Raw genomic sequence first — 23,383 nt, forward strand, 5'->3', positions numbered from 1 at the left:
AGGAGTGCCTGGGTGGCTCAGTCAGTTAAGCGTCCAACTCTGGATTTGGGCTCAGATCATGATCTCACAGTAAGTGAGTTCAAGCACCACATCAGGTTCTGCGATGACAGCACAGAGCCTACTTGGGATTCTCTCTCTCTGCCCCGTTCCTCCCTGCCCCCCCCCCAACTGACCATCGCTTTCAAAACTAAATAATCATTTTTTTAAAAGATTGTAATGAAGTATATGTGAAAAGCAGTAATTTTTTTTTTTCTGGCAGGGGAAAGAGTTTAGGTTTAGAGGATCCCAAGAGAGCTGGTGACATTTGTTAGAAATAGAACATTTGTGGACCTCATGCCTTGGGCCCCCAAAGTGACAGTTGGCCAACTGCCTGAACACAGACCCAACAATCTGTACTCCCCAGCCTGTGGGAAACCAGAGGGAATACTCTCAGGACACAACAATCAAGGTGGTGAGAGAACCTCAGCTGGCTTGATTGGTGACTTTCAGCACAGTTCATCCGGGTTGATACCAGTCCGGTGAGATCATCAAAGTCACGGTTCTGTGAGGCTGGCTCAAAGGGTCTAGACTCACAAGGGCCTGTTTGTGGCTCTATGCTCAGATTCTTCTTATAACGCACAACACTTTTACACAGCACAGCACAAAATAGTGACACAAAAGACAGCATAAGGGGACAACAAGGGGCCAGATTCCACCAAGGAAACCAAACAAACAGGAACCAAGAATAAGACCCAGGCACCAGAATGAGTGTCAATAGCCTAGAAACTCACTCCAACAGAGCAAATTTCAGATGCAGTGTTCACTCACCATGGCATCAGGGACTCGACAAGCTGCAAGCAGCAAGGCACAAGGGGCTTCTGTGGGCACCACACTTGCTTGAAGGTTGGGGTCTTGCAGCAACAGGCAGCTCAGACTGGGTCTCAGTGGGGCCTCTGTGATGAACTGCCCAATAAACAAAGGCCAACAAAATGAGCACAAGCAAAGAATATTTGTCAGAGCTTACTAGAACAAGGGAGTCAGCCACCATTACTTGTGTTTTGGCAGAGACTCAACATCATGGAGGAGACTGGGAATTCATTTGAGTGGGGCAAAGCAAAGGCTTTAGCTATGCGCTAATGGAAGGCTATTAGCATGGGGAGCCTATAGTGAGCTGTCAAGAAGCGAGGTATCCTATGTGATTCTTAGGGATGCATATTTGTCTTTTCTCTGGTTCGTTGGCCCTCTGTTGGAAATGGGGACCAAAATTCAGGAATGTCTCTGTTATAAATATGGCCATTTGGGGCCAATTGTTACAAGGTTGTGGTGTAGAGTCCTGAGCAAGTTGCTAGATACAGCAGCCAGATTTCCTACAAGTCTGACTTATATATAGTAGACCTGCTTCCTCAGCAGAAAACAAGATAATGGGTCGGTTCCTGAATTAGTTGTGGGTCAGAAACCTATTTTTACATATGGTCTGGCTATGGCCCAGTGGTGTATTCAACCTTTGGTGTGGATGTGGGGGAGGGGGTCAGAAACCAGGGAAATGCTAGGGAAGTTGTTGAGCACGGCTGAAGGCAGAGGGTATAGATTTGAAGATCCAAGGACATCAAGTGCCTAGATGGGACCGGTCCTTCAGGACGAGAGTCACAAAATGTGGGAAAGAGGAAATTAGTCAAAGCTACATAAAGGAGCTGAACAAGAAGAAAGAGTGAGGGTAAAACAGATGAAATAGGAAAAAAAAGTACCTACCTATTGTTGATCTATGTATCAGAATCTTCCAAATCACCAGAGACATCTTCCTTGTGTACAAGGACAGGAATGGGGATGGGTTGTCCTTGGGTAAGGAAAGGGGACAGTCAGGGTGAGGTGAGAACTTGAGCTGGTGCTCCTGGGATTAGTTTGCTGACCCCAGACCTCAATTCTGTCCTCAGCACTGCAGTCCCCTTCCCCCTCCCCCTGCCCCTCCTGGGGCCATGATCCCTTCTTCTCTGTGATGGGGAGGTTTTCTAGGATCTTTGGGCCCTTCTCAGGTCTCAGACTCCATACCTGGGACCAGGGAGCAATGCCTATCACCCTGTTCCTCCAGGAAGCAGTCACTGTCCCCATGACTTTTATGCGTGGTATTCCTTGCCTCCCACCTCCTTCCACTTCCTCCCTGTCTTCCTTCTTCTTCTTTCTCCTACTCATTTATTTCTCATTTCCCTTCTCCTTGTCACCTCCTACAGCCAGATTGTCCTGTAATAAGGGAACAGTGGAGAAACAATCATGGGTTTACTGCCACCTTCCCTAATCAATCAATTAGTTGATCAATTAACCAATCCAGCCAACACAAGAGCACCTGCCATGGGCCTGGGGTTGCTCTGGGCCCTGTCAGAGTGACCACTAACTCAGCATATCAAGTGACTGTCCTGTGCCTGAGGGATCTTAGGTACTTGAGACACACTTATTCTTCATAACAGCTCCTAAGTTTCCAAGCCCATTGTGGGGATAAACATGAGAGTAGAGGTAAAGTAACTTGTCCAATTTCCTACAGTCTAAATTTCCTATAGTCTGAAAATGGGATGATGGAATTTCTAAAGCAGGTGTGGCCACATAAACATCAGTGCCTGCCTGCATTTAGCCCAAAACTGAAAGGACTGGGATGAAGCCCCAGGCAGGCCTGAAGGAAGGTCACAGGGTGGACCATGACCGTGGTGTTGGGAGCAAGTCCATCACTGTGTGGCTGGAGCAGCAGGTACTTGCAAGGGCAGAGACCCTGGCCCCACTTCAGGGAGCACCTGTCCTGGGCCTGGTCAGTCCCAGGAGTCATCTCAGTGGGGCTGCAAGAGCCAGTGTGTGCATCCGGCCCAGCAGCCTTCACACAGGCTTCTAGAATTCCCCCAACCAGGGAGGGTCTCAGGGCACCTGCACACAGGCCTCTGTCACCTGGAGGCAAGTGCAGGATTCATTCTGGTCCTGGGACTGGGATTTGGGTGAGGAGAGGAGGAGAGAAATGTGATCCAGGGGTTGCCTCCCACCTCAATTCTGCCAAAGGTCCCAGGACAACTTGCAGGAAGCTGAGAGTGAACATTATCTGTGATGCCCACCCCAGAAGTGCCCTTTCACCCAGGGGTAAACCTGAGGGTGTCCCATGCAGGTGTTGCTCTGTGACCTGAAGGGCAAAGGGAGAGGGTCCCAGCTCCCCAGCACCGGACTCACAAGGAAGCACTTTGTGTCCAGTTCGAGTGTGCGTGACAGAGTGTGTCTCATGAAATGGCCTCAATATTAGGTCAATGCCAACAACCCAAACCAAAATCTCTCATGCTCTATTCCCAAGAGATTCTAATCAAACATAACCAAAGACTTTGACGCTTGGCAATGGCAAGGGTACCCTGAACTGGTCTTCTGGGAAAAATCATCTTAAATACCAAACAAACAAAAAAAATGATTACACCACTGTTGTTCAATGACAGCAGTGAGACAACAGAAAGAAATAAAAGGCTTACACATTGGCAAGGAAGAAGTCAAACTTTCACTCTTCGCAGACAACATGATACTCTATGTGAAAACCCAAAAGACTCCACCAAATGAGAGACCTGGGAAGATGGCGGCGTAGGAGGATGCTGGGCACACCTCATCCTGCTGATCACTTAGATTCCACCCACATCTGCCTAAATAACCCAGAAAACCACCAGAAGACTAGCAGAATGGTCTCTTCGTAAACAAGAGGCCCATGGAAGAGGGTAGGAAGGGTGGAAAGGTGGTGCGTGCTACACAGACTGGTGGGAGGGAGCTGGGGTGGGGGAGGGGCAGATCGCCTGGCAAGGCACAGCCCCCAGAGTCTGGCTTGCAAAGGTGGAGGGGCCAGACTCCATGAGTTCTGACAGCCAGCAGGACTTAACATCTGGAATGTTAAAGGTGAACAGCTCTGTTCTTGGAGAGTGGGGAGGGCAAGAGGATGCCAGGAGGGAGAGCTGTTGAGCCCCGGATGACAGAGCTCAGCTCAGCGGGGAAACAAAGGCACTGGCAAGTGCTATTTCCCTCTCCCATCCCCCAGCCGAAATTCCAAAGGGAACCAGTTCCCGTCACCGAACTTGCACTGCGCAAATGCCCAAGGCTGTGCTTCTGAGGATCCATCCTTCCGACAGGCCTGCCTCCCTCCAGGTGCTGCAGGGCCCCTCGAGCAGGGGAAGACCGAGGGCTAAGTGACCTAAGTCTGCCCCTCCCACCCCTGTGCACCTTGCGGATCCACCCCAGCTAATATGCCCTTGGCCAGATCCCATCGAAGCAGCACCACAAGCCTGGCAGTGTGCAAGTAGCCCAGACAAGTAGCCCACACTACTCCACAGTGAGTCCTGCCCCTGGGAGAGGGGAAACTAAGGTACACAACAGTCTGAGTGTGGCCCCAGCGGTGAGCTGGGGGAAGACATCAGGTCTAACTGTGGCCCCGCCCACCAACACAAGTTACTCCCGACAGCACAGGGGAAGTGCCTTGCAGTTTGGAGCTACCTCAGGGACTACCCAAAATGATGAAACGGAAGAATTCTCCTCAAAAGAAACTCCAGGAAGTAGCGATAGCTAACAAATGGATCAAAAATGATTTAGGCAATATAATGGAACAAGAATTTTGAATAATAGTCATAAAATTAATCGCTGGGCTTGAAAAAAGCATAGAGGACAGCAGAGAATCTATTGCTACAGAGATCAAAGGACTAAGAAATAGTAATGATGAAATAAAAATGCTATGAATGAGGTGCAAAATAAAATGGAGGCGGCCATTGCACGGACTGAAGAGGCAGAGGAGAGAATGGTGAATTAGAAGATAAAACTATGGAAAAAGAGGAAGCTGAGAAAAAGAGAGAGAAAAAAATCCAGGAGTACGAGGGGAGAATTAGAGAACTAAGGGATGCAATCAAACGGAACAATATCTGTATCATAGGAATTCCAGAAGAAGAAGAAGAGAGAGAAAGGGGCTGAAGGTGTACTTGAACAAATCATAGCTGAGAACTTCCCTGATCTGGAGAAGGAAAAAGGCATTGAAATCCAAGAAGCACAGAGAACTCCCTTCAGATGTAACTTGAATCAGTCTTCTGCATGACATATTATAGTGAAACTGGCAAAATACAAGGATAAAGAGAAATTTCTGAAAGCAGCTAGGGATAAACAGGCTCTAACTTACAAAAGTACACACATAAGAATAGTAGTAGACCTATCTACTGAAATTTGGCAGGCCAGAAAGGAGTGGCAGGAAATCTTCAATGTGATGAACAGAAAAAATATGCAGCCAAGAATCCTTTACCCAGCAAGTCTGTCATTCAGAATAGAAGGAGAGATAAAGGTCTTCCCAAACAAACAAAAACTGAAGGAATTCATCACCACTAAACCAGCTCTACAAGAGATCCTAAGGGGGATTCTGTGAGTGAAATGTTGCAAGGACCACAAAGTACCAGACACATCACTACAAGCATGAAACCTACAGACATCACAATGATTCTAAACCCATCTCTTTCAATAATAACACTGAATGTAAGTGGACTAGATGCTCCAACCAAAAGACATAGGGTATCAGAATGGATAAAAAAATGAGACCCATCTATTTGCTGTCTACAAGAGACTCATTTTAGACCTGAGGACACCTTCAGATTGAAAGTGAGGGGATGGAGAACTATCTCTCATGCTACTGGAAATCAAAAGAAAGCTGGAGTAGCCATACTTATATCAGACAAACTAGACTTCAAATTAAAGGCTGTAACAAGAGATGAAGAAGGGCATTATATAATAATTACAGGGTCTATCCATCAGGAAGAGCTAACAATTATAAGTATCTATGCACCGAATACGGGAGCCCCCAAATATAAACAACAATTAACCACAAACATAAGTAACTTTATTGATAAGAATGTGGTAATTGCAGGGGACTTTAATATTCCACTGACAGTAATGGATAGATCATCTAGACACAGGATCAATAAAGAAACAAGGGCTCTGAATGATACATTGGATCAGATGGACTTGACAGATATATTTAGAACTCTGCATCCCAAAGCAACAGAATATACTTTATTCTCGAGTGCACATGGAACAGTCCCCAAGATAGATCACATACTGGGTCACAAAACAGCCCTTCAAAAGTATACAAGAATTGGGATCATACCATGCACACTTTCAGACCACAATGCTATGAAGCTTAAAATCCACCACAGGAAAAAGTCTGGAAAACCTCCAAAAGCATGGAGGTTAAAGAACACCCTAGTAAAGAATGAATGGGTCAACCAGGCAATTAGAGAAGAAATTTAAAAATATACAGAAACAAATGAAAATGAAAATACAACAATCCAAACACTTTGGGATGCAGCGAAGGCAGTACTGAGAGGAAAATATATTGCAATCCAGGCCTATCTCAAGAAACAAGAAAAATCCCAAATACAAAATCTAACATCACACCTAAAGGAAATAGAAGCAGAACAGCAAAGACACCCCCAAACCCAGCAGAAGAAGAGAAATAATAAAGATCAGAGCAGAAATAAACAATATAGAATCTAAAAAAACCTGTAGAGCAGATCAAGGAAACCGAGATGTGGTTTTTTAAAAAAATAAACAAAATTGATAAACCTGTAGCCATGCGTCTCAAAAAGAAAAGGGAGATGACCCAAATAGATAAAATCATGTATGAAAATGGCAGTATTACAACCATTCCCTCAGAAATACAAGCAATCATCAGGGAATACTATGAAAAATTATATGCCCACAAATGGGACAACCTGGAAGAAATGGACAAACTCCTAAGCACCCACACACTTCCAAAACTCAAACAGGAAGAAATAGAAAACTTGAACAGACCCATAACCAGCGAAGAAATTGAATCAGTTATCAAAAATCTCCCAACAAATAAGAGTCCAGGACCAGATGGCTTCCCTGGGGAATTCTACCAGACATTTAAAGCAGAGAAAATACCTATTCTTCTCAAGCTGTCCCAAAATATAGAAAGGGAAGGAAAGCTTCCAGACTCATTCTATGAAGCCAGCATCACTTTGATTCCCAAACCAGACAGAGACGCAGCAGACAAAGAGAACTACAGGCCAATATCCCTGATGAATATGGATGCAAAAATTCTCAACAAGATACTAGCATATCGAATTCAACAGCCTATAAAAATAATTATTCACCATGATAAAGTGGGATTCATTCCTGGGCTGCAGGGCTGGTTCAACATTCGCAAATCAATCAATGGGATACATCACATTAATAAAAGAAAAGGTACGAACCATATGATCCTGTCAATTGACGCAGAAAAATTATTTGACACAATTCAGCATCTTTTCTTAATAAAAACCCTCGAGAAAGTCGGGACAGAAGGAACGTACTTAAACTCATAAAAGCCATTTATGAAAAGCCCACAGCTAATATCATCCTCAATGGGGAAAAACTGAGAGCTTTCCCCCTGAGATCAGGAACACCACAGGGATGTCCACTCTCACCTCTGTTGTTTAACATAGTGTTGGAAGTGCTAGCATCAGCAATCAGACAACAAAAGGAAATCAAAGACATCAAAATTGGCAAAGATGAAGTCAAGCTTTCACTTCTTGCAGATGACATGATATTATACATGGAAAACCCAATAGACTCCACCAAAAGTCTGCTAGAACTGATACATGAATTCAGCAAAGTCGCAGGACACAAAATTAATGTACAGAAATCAGTTGCATTGTTATACACTAATAATGAAGCAACAGAAAGACAAAGAAAGAAACTGATCTCATTCACAATTGCACCAAGAATCATAAAATACATAGGAATAAACCTAACCAAAGATGTCAAAGATCTGTATGCTGAAAACTATAGAAAGCTTATGAAGGAAATTGAAGATGATACAAAGAAATGGAAAAACATTCCATGCTCATGGATTGGAAGAATAAAATTGTTAAAATGTCAATACTACCCAAAGCAATCTACATATTCAATGCAATTCCAATCAAAATTGCACCAGCATTCTTCTCCAAGCTAGAACAAGCAATCCTAAAATTTGTATGGAACCACAAAAGACCCCGAATAACCAAAGTAATATTGAAGAAGAAAACCAAAGTGGGAGGCATCACAATCCCAGACTTTAGCCTCTACTACAAAGCTGTAATCATCAAGACAGCATGGTATTGGCACGAAAACAGACACATAGATGAATGGAATAGAATAGACTCCAGAATTGGACCCACAAATGTATGGCCAACTCATCTTTGACAAAGCAGGAAAGAATATCCAATGGAAAAAAGACAGTCTCTTTAACAAATGGTGCTGGGAGAACTGGACAGCAACATGCAGAAGAATGAAACTAGAGAACTGTCTTACACCATTCACAAAAATAAACTCAAAACGGATAAAGGACCTGAATGTGAGAAAGGAAACCATCAAAACCCTAGAAGAGAAAGCAGGAAAAAACCACTCTGAACTCAGCCACAGCAATTTCTTACTTGACACATCTCCAAAGGCAAGGGAATTAAAAGCAAAAATGAACTATTGGGACCTCATCAAGATGAAATCTTCTACACTGCAAAGGAAACAATCAACAAAACTAAAAGGCAACCAACGTAATGGAAAAGATATTTGCAAATGACATATCAGACAAAGGGCTAGTTTCCAAAATCTATAAAGAACTCACCAAACTCCACACCCGAAAAACAAATAATCCAGTGAAGAAATGGGCAGAAGACATGAATAGACACTTTTCCAAAGAAGACATCCAGATGGCCAACAGACACATGAAAAGATGCTCAACGTCACTCCTCATCAGGGAAATACAAATCAAAACCACACTGAGATACCACCTCACAACAGTCAGAATGGCTAAAGTGAACACATCCGGAGACTATAGGTGCTGGAGAGGGTGTGGAGAAATGGGAATCCTCTTGCACTGTTGGTGGGAATGCAAACAGGTGCAGCCACTCTGGAAAACAGTGTGGAGGTTCCTCAAAAAATTAAAGATAGATCTACCCTATGACCCAGGAATAACACTGCTAGGAATTTACCCAAGGGATACAGGAGTGCTGATGCATAGGGGCACTTGTACCCCAATGTTTATAGCAGCACTCTCAACAATAGCTAAATTATGGAAAGAGACTAAATGTCCATCAACTGATGAATGGATAAAGAAATTGTGGTTTATGTGTTATAATGTTTAAATAACTTCCAACTAGTAAGACTCCAATATGTATAAATTAGACCTCACTAAAATGTAAAATTTTAGTGACTCAAAGGACACCATTAAGAAAATAAAAAGACAGGGTGCCTGGGTGGCTCAGTTGGTTAAGTGTCCGACTTCGGCTCAGGCCATGATCTCATGGTTCCTGAGTTCAAGCCCTGCATCGGGCTCTGGGCTGACAGCCCAGAACCTGGAGCCTACTTCGGATTCTGTGTCTCCCACTCTCTCTGCCTCTCCCCAGCTCACACTCTGTCTCTCTCTCAAAAGTAAAATAAAAAAAAGTAAAAAGACAACCCACATTATAGAGAAAATTTTGCAATTCATATATATAATGAGAAACATAGTTAGCATATATTACAACTCAGTTATAAAAAGACAAAGAACTCAATTTTAAAATGGACAAATGATTTCAAAAGAATATTCTCTAAAGAGGCTTTTCAGATGACCATTAAGCACATGAAAAGGTGTCCAACATCACTAGCCATCAAAAAGCTACAAATCAAGGGGCGCCTTTGTGGCTCAGTCGGTTAAGCGTCTGACTTCAGCTCAGGTCATGATCTCGTGGTTTGTGAGTTCAAGCCTCGCATTGGGCTCTGTGCTGACAGCTCAGAGCCTGGAGCTTGCTTTGGATTCTGTGTCTCCCTCTCTCTCTGCCCCTCCCCTGCTCATGCTCTGTCTCTCTCTGTCTCAAAAATAAATAAAACATTTTTTAAAAATTTTTAAAAAACTACAAATCAAAACCACAGTATATCCTTTCATAGACACAAGATAGTTATAGCCATAAAGACAGATAGGTGATTGCCAGTGAAATGACAGAGAAATTTGAAGCCTCACACATGGCTGGCAAGAATGGAAAGTGGTAGTCACTCTGGAAAACAGTCTTGCAGCTATTCAAATAGTGACACAGGGACTTACCTTATTACCCAGCAATTCCACTCCTAATTTTACAGCCAAAACAAATGAAAGACATATCCACACAAAAACTTATATATAAATGTTCACAGCAGCATTATTCATAATAACCCCCAAGTAGTAACAACAAACATCCATCAACTGAGGAATGAATAAACTGTCTTGTATCTATACAATGAAAGATTGTTCAGCAATAATAGAAGAAATGAAGTGCTGATCTATGCTACAGCATGGGTTGACTTTGAAAACATCATACCAAGTGAAGGAGCCAGACAACAAAGGTCATACATGGAATTATTCCATTTATATTAAATGTTCATAATAAACATATCAGTAGAAATAGAAGATAAATTAGCTGGGGACTTAGGGATTAGGGGAAATGAAGATTGTCTGCTAATGAGTATGGAATTTCATTGGGGACATGATGTAAAGCATCTAGAATTTATTGTGGTAACTTGGCACTATTTTGTGAATACACTAAAAAGCAGAATTGCACACCATCTAGTGTGACTTGTGTGTGAATTTTATCTCAATGGGAAGTGACTTTGCCAGAGAGGATTTCTATATGAATGGCTAATGTCTCCTTTCCCCTCCCTCCCATCAGCACTGGCAGACTTCAGTGAGCAAAACAGCACCATGGAGTGGAGGCTGGAGCCATTTACACCAAGTCTCACACCCCTGTGCCCTGCAAATGCATCATCACTAGGACAAGTCCACCTGAGAATCAGCACAGCAAGCCGCAGCCATAGACTAGCACAAAACCCATGCTCCCACCAAATCTACTGATCGTAGAGTGCTGTAAAGCTTCAGCTCCAGGGGAAATAGGATCTACCTTCCTTTGTTTGTTCATTTGTTTTCCTCTTAATATGGTCATTATTATCTCAGGAGCAGGAATAGAAGTTTTCCCTAACAATCACACAAGAAATGCAGTGACAAAGAACTTCCACTCAAATCCTATGGTTTTATAATTCTTTATGCCTTGTTAACCCACTGGTGCAAGCCCAGGGAATTTTTAAGCTTCTAAGCCCACAGTTTTCTATGACTGAATAATATTCCATTGTATACATATACTACATCTTTATCCATTCTTGTATCGATGGACACTTGGGCCATAATTTGGCTACTGTAAATAATGCTGCTATAAACACAAGGGTCCGTGTATGCCTTCGAATTAGTGTTTTTGTGTTCTTTGGGTAAATATCCAGTGGTACGATTACTGGATTGTAGGGTATTTCTATTCTCACCTTTCTGATGATCCTCCATACTGTTCTCCACGGTGGCTGCACCAGTTTGCATTCCCACCAACAATGCAAGAGGGTTACTTTTTCTCCACATCCTCACCAACAATTGTTGTTCAAGAAATTTTTAATCGCAAGATGATTATTTAATTTGACTACAGGCCTTTAGTGATAGGTTATCTGAGAGGTCAAGCTCCTGTGTACATGGAATTGGTGGATTTAAAATTCAATGACATGCCTCTTCATGTCTTTTGCAGATTTTGTAATCAGACCATTTGTTTTTCACCACTGCATTTAGAGAGTTTTGTAGCTTCAGACACCTGGCCTTGGCTGAGTGTGTGGTTTGTAAATACTTCCTTTCAGGATGTATTTTGTTGTTTCATCTTCTTAAAATGGTCTTTCACAGAGCCTAGGTTGTTAATTTTAATAAATTTCAGTTCATCCATTTCTTTTTATGGATCGCACTTTTGGTGTCAAGTCTAAAATCTCTTTGCCAACCCTAGACCCCCGACTTTTCTCATAGACTTTTTTCCCTAATGTTTTACATTCTACAAATAAGTGTGTGATCCATTTAGAGTTAACGATTGTATGGGGTGTGAGTTTTAGGCTTTTAGTATAGTTTAATTTTGCCCTGATGTCCACTTGCCCTACTTCCATTTGATGGAGACACCATCTTTCATCCCATTAATTACTTGGGCATGTTTGCCAAAACTCAGTTCAGCATATTTGTTTGGGTTTCTTTTCATTGCCATTGATCAACATGCCTATCCCTCCGCCAGTACCACACATAATTTACTAGCTATGTAATAACTGTTAAAATAGGGGAGATTTTATCCTAAATTGCTTTAGCTATTCTAATTCCATTGCCTTTACATGGGGGTATTTATTTAATGTGCATTTTTTTTTCCAAGAGAAGCTCTGAAACTTTCTATTTTCATTATCAGCTCATCATCAACCTCTTTCCATGTCAGTACCTGTAGATCTACCTCATTTATTTTAAGTTTATTTATTTATTTTGAGAGAGTGAGAATCAGGGCAGGGCAGAGAGAGAGGGAGAGAGAGAGTATCCCAAGCAGGCTCTACACTGATAGTGCACAGGGCTCCCCACCAACCTGAGCTCATGACCTGAGCTAAGATCAAGAGTCAAATGCTTAACCAACTGAGCCAACAAGGGGCCCCCGGATCTATCTCAATTAAAAAGCAAAAATCAAAATAAAGTAAAATACATCTAGTACATCATGGCATTGATGTACTAGAATTTATTTAAGCTGGTCCTTCTTAACAGCAATCATTTCCCCTCAATTTCCTGCTATATTAAGTAATGTTGAAATCAATATCATATTCTACATGTGTTTGCACAAATGTTCCCCAAATCTGTTTGTTGCCATTTGACTTTGTTTGGGCTTTGTGCAAAGATCCATTTTGTATAAACGTTGTGAGGTCAAGTTTATTGATCATTTGCCTAATGGCTTCTGGGCTTTGTGTTATGCTTTAGAAAGAACTTCCCCACTCCAAAATTGTAAATAACAATGATTCATCCATGTTCTCTTGGGGTACTTTCACGGTTTCAGTTTCCCAGTCCTTGTCCCGCTGAGCCCCCTCAGAACTGACCAAGTCTCCCTGGAGACCAGAACCGCCTGGGCTGCTCTGGGGAAGCCCACGCAGCGCACCCTGGCCGCCAGCCTCTCAGGGAAATGTTCCAAGAACCCAGTGCGCAGCAGTGTCGTGCCTTGCCGGCCAGCAGCTCTCAGGAGGAGGCCCCGGGACGCCCTGGACGCCTACTTCCCACCCCCAGGAGGACAGATGCCTTGCGAGGTGGGCTGGGAGGAAATTACCCTATTAGACTGCCAAGGTGCACCCTCTCCAGCGCCTAGACTGTGTCGTCCCCTCGAAGGCTAATAACTGTTCTATGGCGCCATCTGGTGGCCACTTTTATATACTTTTCCACCGGCCTTCAGGCGAAATCTGCAAGTGTGGTGTTTGGCCTCTGTGCGCCAGGCAGAACTCCAGGAGGCCTGTGGCACCTGCGGCAATCTTCCGGGTCCCACTGGGAGTCGGAGAATTGACGCCTATCCATTTGCTGGAAAATAAACAGGCAGCGTTTTGAGGAGTGACCGTCGCTGTCCTGCCAGATGTGGACCACAACCTGAGGGTGCCCCTTCACACGCGGGAACCAACCAAAGTCGCTATGGTGTAACGGGAAAAAAGTGTTCGGCGCCCAGGCACTTCCACACACGTGGCTCCGCCATCGGGTCTTTGTGCTATCCGTTTTTTCCCACTCCCGCCCGAGGTGGGACTGGGTCATAATGGGAGGACAGGCTTGCACATCGCAGGGTCAGACATCAGCCCGCGTGTGTCCCAGCTGTCAGCAGCGCCTCCTGAAATTGTTTTCCAAGCCCCCATTCAAAATGGTAGGCCGGCACGAGCCGTCTGTGAGGGACAGAACGGGGCTCTGGCTGGGCTCAATTCCTTCGTGGGGTCCGGTGATCGGAGGTGCCTCCAAGATTTCCCGAGTTCCACTCCAGAGACACGGACCTGCTATTCCCGCACAGATGGCCCGGGAAGGTGTGTGTCCGGGCCTGGAATCGGCCCTGCGTGGGTATCGGTTGCTGGACTTTCCCATCAGCTTTTCCGAGTCCCGCTCTGGAAGTGGAGACCAGCTTGAGCCCCATGGGTTAAGTCTAGGTAGGGGCCCTTCATTCCAGGTGCCTGTCTGTGTGGAACGCGGCCTTCGGAACGCCCCCACATATTCCAAGTCCCTTCTCCGGAGCTGTGGCCTGGACAGGACGGCGGATGCGAGGAGGCCTGCGAAAGGCTCTCCTGGGCCTCCCAGTCCTCCGTCATCTCACCCTGACGGACCGCGACAAGGCCAGGCCAGGCCCACGAGGCGGGGGGATGCGCCCTCCTGCTTCGTGACCCAAATCCGTCCTGGTGCGGTCAGCGAGGGTGGTACTACGCCACCTGGCGGCCCCTTTTATATCGTTTTCTCCCAGAGCTCAACTTGAAAAGCGCTAGGAATAAGTGCGGAGGCAAAGCCCAGAGAGTGGCCACAAACAAGGGCAGGATCCTTCCAGTGGCCTCCCGAGCCCATGGGGAGCGATCCCAGAGATCGGACCGAAATCCCGGGAGGGTTGGGGGGCCGGGGAGCAGCGTCCTTCCCGCCATCCTCCCAAGCGGCTGGCTAACGTGGCGCTTAAGGGTCGACCAGCAAAAGGAGGCGTGGGTGGTTCACAGACTGGATCGCGTCCTGCATGGGCTTCACTCATTGGAGGTGTAGCTCAGAAAATTTTCCAAGTCCCCATTTATAGTCAGGGACCAGCACGGGCCGCCTTGAGCCCTTGGAAGGGGGTCCCTAGCTAGGCTGCCGTCCCTCTTGGGGTCCAGTCTTCGGAGGCACCTTCTGGGGAATGTTTCCAAGTCTCACTCTGGGACACGGACCAGCCCCTGCAGGCGGGGTAGCTGAGGAGGACACCCCTTGCTGGGAAATACTAACTGGGAGGAGGCTGTACACACGGAGGGGTCAGGAGGGAAAATAGTATCTATGAAGATAAGTTATTGAAGGGGTTTGCTGGAATAGAAAATGAAAATCCTGAGATTTTTAGGAATAATGATTGCTACTATTGATGTTACTATTATTCATCATTATCGTAATTATTACTGTTTTTTTTTTTTTCTGGCTAATTGTAGTTGTTGTAAAAACACTGAAGTTTCTACTCTACCCAAGAAGAGTGTCTGGTTGACTTAAAATGATGAAGCATGGGTTTCGGTCCACAAAATTTTTAAATATTGAAATACAATTGGCATAACAATGTATATTAGTTATAGGTGTACAACGTAATGATTTGATATTTGTATATCTTGCAAAATGATCACCACGGTCCAGTTAATATCTGTCACCATACATAGTTAGAAAAATGTTTTCTTGTGATGAGAACTTTCAAGATCCACACTCCTAGCTACTTTCAAATATGTAGTATGATATGATCAACTATAGTCACCATGCTGTGCATCCCCATGGCATTCATTTTATAACTGTTAACTTGTACCTTTTGACTCCCTTCACCCATTTGGCCCCCCTCAGGCCCTCCATTCCCTCCTCAAGTAACCACCATTCTGTTCTCCATATCTCTGAGCTTGTTTGTGTTTTTTCCCTAGATTCCACATATAGTAAGATCATATGTTTCTGTTTCTGTCTGACTTATTTCACTTAGCATAATGCCCTCAAGGTCCATCCATGTTGTTGCAAAGGCAAATTTTCATTCTTTTTGTGGCTGAGTAATATTCCATTTGTCCCACAGAATTTTCTAAATCCCCTCAGAAGCCCGGGAGCTTGCTTGCTCCAACCAGTGAGGCCCTGCCCTGAGAGCTGCAAGACCCAGCCTGGAAGGACAAACCACAGCCTCCACAACTGGACCCAAGCAATCAGGACCTGATCAATATCTGACATTTTCCCCTCAATGTCCCTTTTCCTCAAAAAGCTTCCAAAATAGAAAATGGAAGAAAGCCAAATTTTCTCCCCCTCACCAATCTTGTCTGACCTTGAGTCAGCCTGACCCTCCCATCAGGACGTGTCTTCCTTTTGTTTCCACCAGAAACTTCTCCCACTCCTCCACCTGCCTTGGAGTCTCTGCAACTGCTGGTGGCTGATTCCCTCGCCATGTAGAGCAAGCTCTGACTACATGGTGCTTGTTCTCATTTGGAAGGTCTTCCTTTATCTCAGTAGTGGGGGAACCAAACAAAGCGCTCAGAGAATCATACTGTTCCCCATGTTAACTCTTAAAAAAATATATATGTATGTATTTATCATATAATTTTTTAATTGAGATATAATTCATGTACCATGAAATTCACCCTTATAAGAATGAACAATTCAGTGATTTATACTCTATTCACAAAGTTATGTAAATGTCACCACTGCCTAATTCCAGAATATTTCATTGCCCTAAAAAAGACATTCCTTCCCATTAAATAGTTTCTTTCCATTCCACCCTCTCCCCAGACCCTGGCAACCACCAATCTGCTTTTTTATCTGGATCTATGGATTTATCTGCATCTCTGTATTCTGGATATTTCATGAAAATGAAACCATACATTATGTGGCCTTTATGTCTGGCTTCTTACACTCAGTATCATGTTTTTGAGACTCATCTATGCTTTATCATATATCGGTGATTCATTTCTTTGACCTAATATATTTACACTTGAAGCCATTGGGACATTTTTTTTTTCTGCATGTTAACAAGTCCCTTAAAAAAAAAGGTAGTAAAATGCCCATCACATTACATTTAGATTTTTAATCATTTTAACCTTAACTACAGTGGCATTAAGTGTCACCCTCCTCCCCAGACCCAACCTGCCCCACATACCTGGAGCCACTGGCATGCCCAGTGGACACCATTCCAGCCCAGTTGCCCTGACTCAGAATGCTCTACTGCACCCATCTACCTGGACTAGAATTTCATGGGTGGGCATCCCAAAGAGTATCCAAAAGGAATGCTATTAAAGGGGAGAGACAAAGAGAGGTTCTGGGGAGGTTGGCAGCTTCCCCACAGGACCATGGCCATGCATGGGCTGGCCAGAACAAGGAGACTATGCCTTGAGGCTGGCAGTCACCCAAAGAGCTTCAGGAGGTACAGTGACTATCACTTAAGGTGTGTTCACCTCTGATTCCAGTGCCCATGCAGATCCAAGTGTGCTTGAAGGGTCAATGGCAGAGGTGCTGTTTGCAGCCTTTGGCAGGCCCCTATTGGTGAACTACAGTGCAAGCCTTCGGGATTTGGGAGTAAGGCCTGCCATCATCTACAGATAATTACACTCCTTTTGAGAAACAGCTCTTAGCCCACTACTGAGTCTTAGGAGAGACTGAACACTGAACTATGGCCACCAAAGTACCATGATCTGCCCATCACCTGAGCTGCCCATCATGAACTGGGTGCCATCTGACCCACCAAGCCACAACACCGGGCATGCACAGCAGCACTTCATCATCAAATGGATGATGTCATTGGGCCTGATCAGGCCCTGAAGACAAGTAAGTTACATGAAGAAGTGGCCCAAATGCCCACGGTTCCCACTCCTACTACACTGCCTTCTCTCCCAGCCTGCACCTATGGCCTAACATGGGGAGTTTCCTATGACAGAGAAAGAGAAGATGTGGGCCTGGTTTACAGATGGGTCTGCATGACCACCTGAAAATGGACAGCAAGAGCACGAAAGGTCCTGTCTGGGGCATCCCTGAAAGACAATGGTGAAAGGAAACCCTTCGAGTGTGTGGAACTCCTAGCAGAGCACCTGGTTGTGCACTTTGCTCAGAAAGAGAAATGGCCAGATGTGCCATTACCAATTCATAGGCTTGGCTGGATGGTCAGGGACTTGGAAGGAACATGACTGAAAAATTGGTAACAAACTTGGGGAAAGAGGTGTGTGGACAGACCTTCCTGAATAAGCAAAAGAAGAAGGAGAAGAAGGGGAAGGAGAAGAAACGTGTGTCCAATGTGAACGCTCACAAAAGGGTGACCTCAGCAGAGGAGGATTTCAATCATCAAGTGGATAGGATGATCCATTCTCTGGATACCAGTCAGCCTCTTTGCCCAGCCACCCCTGTCACTGACCAATGGACTCATGAACAAAGTGGCCATGGTGGCAGGGGTGAAGGTTACATATAGATTCAGCAAAATGGACTTCTCACCAAACTGACTTGGAGATGGTCATCACTGAGTGCCCAATCTGCCAGCAGCTGAGGCCAACATGGAATGCCAATATTGCACCACTATACAGGAGTAATGTCCAGCTACCTGGAGGCAGATTGATTCCACTGGACTCCTTCTACCGTAGAAGGGGTACTGTCTAGTCCTTACTGGAATAGACACTTACTCTGGATACAGATTGCCTTCCCTGCACACAATGCTTCTGCCAAAATTACCATCCGTGGAATTACAGAATGTCTTATCCACTGTCATGTATTCTACACAGCATTGCTTCTGATTAAGAAACTCACTTTATAGGGGCGCCTGGGTGGCTCAGTCGGTTAAGCATCCGACTTCGGCTCAGGTCATGATCTCGCGGTCTGTGAGTTCGAGCCCCGTGCCGGGCTCTGTGCTGACAGCTCAGAGCCTGGAGCCTGTTTCAGATTCTGCGTCTCCCTCTCTCTCTCTGACCCTCCCCTGTTCATGCTGTCTCTCCCTGTCTCAAAAATAAATAAACGTTAAAAAAAATTTTTTAAATAAAAAAAAAAAAGAAACTCACTTTACAGCAAAAGAACTACAGCAATGAGTCCATGCTCATGGAATTCACTGATCTTACCATGTATCCCATCATCCTGAAACAACTAGCTTCACAGAATTTTTTTTTCTTGATAGAGAGAGAGGGAGAGAGAGGGAGAGAGAGAGAATCTTAAGCAGGTTCAATGCCCAGTACAGGGCCTGATGCAGGGCTCAGTCTCACAACTGTGAGATCATGACCTGAGCCGAAATCAAGAGTCGGACACTTAATCAGATGCTTAACTGACTGAACCACCCAGGCGCCTGGACAGAATGATAGAATAGACTTTTGAAGACTCAATTACAGTGTCACCTAAGTGGCAGTATCTTGCAGGGCTGAGGCAAGATTCTCCAGAAGATTGTATACTCTCTGAATCAGCATCCAATGCATGGTGCTATTTTTCCAATAGCCAGAAGCCATAGGTCCAGGAACTGAGGGATGTAAACTGAAATAGCACCACTCCCATTACCTTAGTCACCCACTAGCAAAATTTCTGATTCCTACTCCCACAACCTCATGCTTTGCTGGCCTGAAGGTCTTGAAACACAGAGGGAGAAAGGCTTCCACTAGGAGACACAATGATTCTATTGAACTGGAGGTTAAGACTGCCACTCAGCCACTTTGGTCTCTTCATGCCTCTGAATCAATAAGCAAAGAAGGCTGGTTGGGGTGATTTACCCTGACTACCAAGGGCAAATTGGACTACTACTCCACAATGGAAGTAAGGAAGAATATACAGGAGATCCCTTAGGGCCTCTCCTAGTGTTACCATGCCTTGTGATCAAGGTTAATGTAAAACTATAATGACCCAATTAATAGGCAGGATTATTAATGGCCCAGACCCTTCGGGAATAAAGGGTTAGGTTTACCCACCAGGTAAAGAACAAAAATTAGCTGAAGCGCTTGGTAAAGGCACAGGGATACAGAGGAGTAGTGGAAGAAGGTAACTATAAATACTAGCTACGACCACATGATCAGTTATATGAGGACTATAATAGTCATGAATATTTCCTCCTTATTTTACTATGAATACATTTGTGTCTGTCTTTGTTTTCTTTCCTCCCTTACATTATTATCATGTAACATAAGATGTACCAATTTTTGTTATAGGATTTAAGTATGGCCAATTCTACATCATAGTGTTTAAGTTACATGGTTTCAAGGAGAAAAGTAAACATCACTCAAGGACTTCCCTCCTCTTCTAGGGAAGGAGTTAGTGCCTTTTTGGTCTTACAAAGGTTGTATCATGCTAGACAGAATCATGACCTTGTTACTGTCCTTATTTGGCATTTATTTATGGCTTAAAGATGTATATGGGTGCCAAATTGACAAGGGGTGGGCTTAGGATGGTTAATTTTATGTGTCAGCCTGACTAATCATCGGGAGTCTATATTAAACATTATTTCTGGGTATGTCTGTAAAGAAATTTCCAGGTCAGAGCAGCATTTCCACTGAATCAGTGGCTTCCAAAGCATATTGTACCCACCCTGTGTGTGGGCATCATCCAACCCACTGAGGGCCTGAATAGAAACAACAGAAAGCAGAGGAAGGAAGAATTCAACCCTTTTTCTTTGCCTTGCTGTCTGAGCTGGAACATCTCATCACATCTCCTGCTCTCAGACTGGGATTTTTATCATTGGCTCCCCTGTTCTCAGGCCTTCAGACTCACACCAAATTACACCATCAGCTTTTCTGGGTCTCCAGCTTGCAGATGGCCAATCATGGGACTTTTCAGCCTCCATAATAACATGACCTGACTTCACGTACTAACTTCATAGATATCTGCAGCGCACACTGACAAACCCATCATGTGTTTGTCCTTGCCTCACACACCAAAAAGGATGACAAAGAAACAAAAGGGCCAGAACTGCAGCAGGGGCTGTGGTATGCCCCATCACTGAGAAGCCCATTAAGGAGCCCACACCTCAGCAGAGCTCCTCAGGAGTCAGGTTGTGAGTAAAAAGTGACCTCAAAAGAGGCTCCACAGGCCTCCCCCAGCATTCTAGAAGGTTCACAGATGTTCTGCCAAGACTTCCATCAGCTGTGGTTCATGCCTTTGTTTGCATGGCCTATGTGGATGTGTGCAGGGTGCCAGGACACCAGAGCAGAACCATGTCTCTAAGTACACAATAAGACACTCACACACAAAAACTCAAAGCACACACAACACTCAAGCACCAACCCCTATAAAAACCTCACAGTGAAGCTTTTAGCCCCACACACATAGATACACACCCCCTCACGCCACAGACTCAGCTGTGCCTGTTCAGGCACACAATCAGAGACAGGGACTGTAGCTCCCCAGCACACAATACAATCAACCGTACCCGCCTGATACTGAAGAGTCAGCCCAGTGTGCTCCAGTCACCGAAGTGCTACCAGCCATGTTCTTAGGCTTGGAAGGTCAAGTGGAGTGGACAGATAGTGACTACAGAGTGAAAGTCCATGGTAGACACTACCCAGTGTGTGAGTGTTATGTGGCTCCACTGAGTCCAGATACACAGGGGATGTGTACCCCCACTGCATGTCCCAGCTACATGCCAGTCCCCTGTTCCTGCAGACAAAGCTCCCAGTGGTGCCAAAACCATCAGCCCTGGGGATCTGGCGGTCAGAACACCTCCCTCCAGACTGGGCCCTTGTGATGACCCTGAGGTAGCCCAGGAGTCCCTGTGCCTGAGTGACCCACTGTCTATGTCCACACTGGGGAGAAGGGCCCCTAATGCAGGTCAGAGTAGGGTTGCCAGAGAGGGCCTTCCTGCTCCAGCAGCAGAACAAGACTGTGGAGCAGCCTCCAAACCAGGTCTGCCAGACTTTGCCGACCTGGCCTTCCCAGGACTTGGAACAACCAGATACACTGAGCTTGTATGGGCAGAGGGGCCTTATGGTCACCCAGATGACACAGCACAAATCCCTATCTTAGACTCCAGGCTTCATGCAGGTACCCTTCACAGATGGGGAACTGAGAGGTGGGCCCAGACTGAATCCCCATCACTTTCCATCACCCAGGTCTCCTTCAGAACTTGGGTGGGCACCCTCACCCAGATGCTGCTATCACCCTCTAACCATGACCTCCAGGGAGGTGACAGCATCCTGGCCTAAACCAGCCCATTCCTCCAGCCACTCACAGCCGCTCAGTGCCCAAGTCACAGCTCCTGCTCCTGCCACCAGCTAGGAGTGTGGTGCAAGGTGCCAGTGTGCACCTCCAGCTATGGGTTTTGCCTGTCCTCCATACTCTACAGCACTGGCCTGAGTGCTTGTCATTCATTCATTGTATTCATTCCTGGCCCCAGACTCAGAGCATATGTGGGGAAGGGAGAGCCACTCCTGCCAGGACTGAGGAAACATCGTGGAGAAAACTGTGAGGACTAAGTGGGGACTTCAGTACAACCCCAGATGGCTCTAGAACCCCACCTCCCTGTGTTGCCTTCCCCTGACTCTGACCCAGGTGAAGCCCTGTCATCTCACCAGCATGGTGGCTACTGAGTGGCTTGTGAAAGGCAAATCTGATCATGTCTGTGCCCCCAAACCTTCAGATCTCCCTACTGCTCTTAGCACAATCCCTCAGGAGCCTCTGTAACATGTCCCCGCTGCACTCTCCCTTTGGTTGCTGCAGCCCAGCCACATGGGTCCTCTTGAGAATAGGAGAGTAGGGGACAAGGAATCTGATCGGTTTCAAGGACAATCAGATGTCAAAGGTAGGGAATTCTCTCTAAACTGACTTACCAGGATTCTTGCTGCAACTAGACTAGGCAGGCTTAAGACAGCGCCCAAGCATGAGGCCTAGTTAAAAAGAGAGCTAAAGGGAGCCTGACCAAAGTTTGGTTAAGGAGTCTTCTTCAAGGAATCAATCACCCCAGGAAACGCCCTAGTTAAGCTGCCTCCTCTCCTTGGGGCTGATCCTACATAGCCCCCAGGGCGTCAGCATGCGTTTCTCCTCCAAAGTCTGGGCATTCTATCCATAGTCAGTTGGATTTGTCTGCTCAAGTTGGCCACACAAGCCTTCTTTCTGGTTGTCTTCTTCATGAATCTACCTACTTTTGCATTTTGCTATACAGCAGCCTCTTCCCAGTTTTTGGCAGCACTGAATACTCTCCCACTGAGATGAAGAAAACATGATGCTAGTTCTCCATGGCGGGAATCCCCTGCCCCCATGAGTCCAGCAGGATATTCAGCAATCCAAACTTTGTTTTGTATATTTTTGTGGCTTATGAAGAGTGTAATTGTGGATTCCAGGACTTTTATTCTCAATGTTGGATTGAAGCATTGGGCCAGGTTTTCTTCGACACGTTGACGACGCTGGTGGAGGCAGATAGGGGGTGGGAACAGAGCTCTCCCACGAAGGTGTTGGGGCTGGGGAGGGCGAGGGACTCACCGCCATCCTTCCTCCAGCGCGCAGACCCTTCCTGCACCACCGCTGCTGGAGCTCCCAGACCCCGTGTCAGAGAGGGAGAGAGGGGTCTCGCTTGACAGGTAACCCGGACAAACGCCCCATGAGTGGAAGACAAGGAGACTGAGGCCTGAAGGTGACAAAAATGGCCCAAGGTCACGCCGCTAGTATTGGTGGAGCTCGGGACTCAGTGACTCAAGCGCTTTTGCGGGGAGCAAAGAGGAGCAAACACGTTGCGACAGCAGCAACCACACGGCATCCCAACAGGCGCATGCGTTGGACCACACCCACACCCTCGCTGAGTTAGCCCAGTGGGGCGGGGCCTCGGTCCGCGCCGACTCGGGGCGGGCAGGGTGGGCTTCTTCGAAATCTCGCGATTTCGAGGCTGTGGTGTTATGCCTTAGGTCGCGTGGGCCAAATGGCAGGATAAGGGGC

The 23,383-nt window shown here is 45.7% G+C and overlaps 1 protein-coding gene and 2 long non-coding RNA genes across 3 annotated transcripts in view; 1 reads left to right on the forward strand and 2 right to left on the reverse strand.

Moving 5' to 3' along the window:
• Nucleotides 1–788: 788 nt before the first annotated feature.
• Nucleotides 789–23,383, reverse strand: part of PRODH (proline dehydrogenase 1) — a 53,723-nt gene continuing 31,128 nt past the window's right edge. The window contains exons 14-15 of the mRNA XM_053902245.1: nucleotides 1,729–1,813; nucleotides 789–942 (exon numbers count right to left, since the gene is read on the reverse strand). Of these exons, the coding sequence (XP_053758220.1) occupies nucleotides 1,740–1,813 (74 nt within the window). The 3' untranslated portion in view covers nucleotides 789–942; nucleotides 1,729–1,739. The remainder of the gene's footprint in view (nucleotides 943–1,728; nucleotides 1,814–23,383) is intronic.
• On the reverse strand, nucleotides 9,459–23,365 carry LOC128777032 (uncharacterized). Its single transcript, XR_008422185.1, has 2 exons — nucleotides 22,934–23,365; nucleotides 9,459–18,095 (listed from the first exon to the last, which is right to left on the reverse strand). It is a non-coding gene; the product is annotated as an uncharacterized LOC128777032 (long non-coding RNA).
• Nucleotides 13,651–15,810, forward strand: LOC109258614 (uncharacterized). The gene is made up of 2 exons (XR_002076365.2): nucleotides 13,651–13,866; nucleotides 15,600–15,810. It is a non-coding gene; the product is annotated as an uncharacterized LOC109258614 (long non-coding RNA).

Source organism: Panthera pardus, unplaced genomic scaffold (genome assembly GCF_024362965.1).
Source record: "Panthera pardus isolate Hobbes unplaced genomic scaffold, ASM2436296v1 HiC_scaffold_15, whole genome shotgun sequence".
Classification (NCBI taxonomy): Eukaryota; Metazoa; Chordata; class Mammalia; order Carnivora; family Felidae; genus Panthera; species Panthera pardus.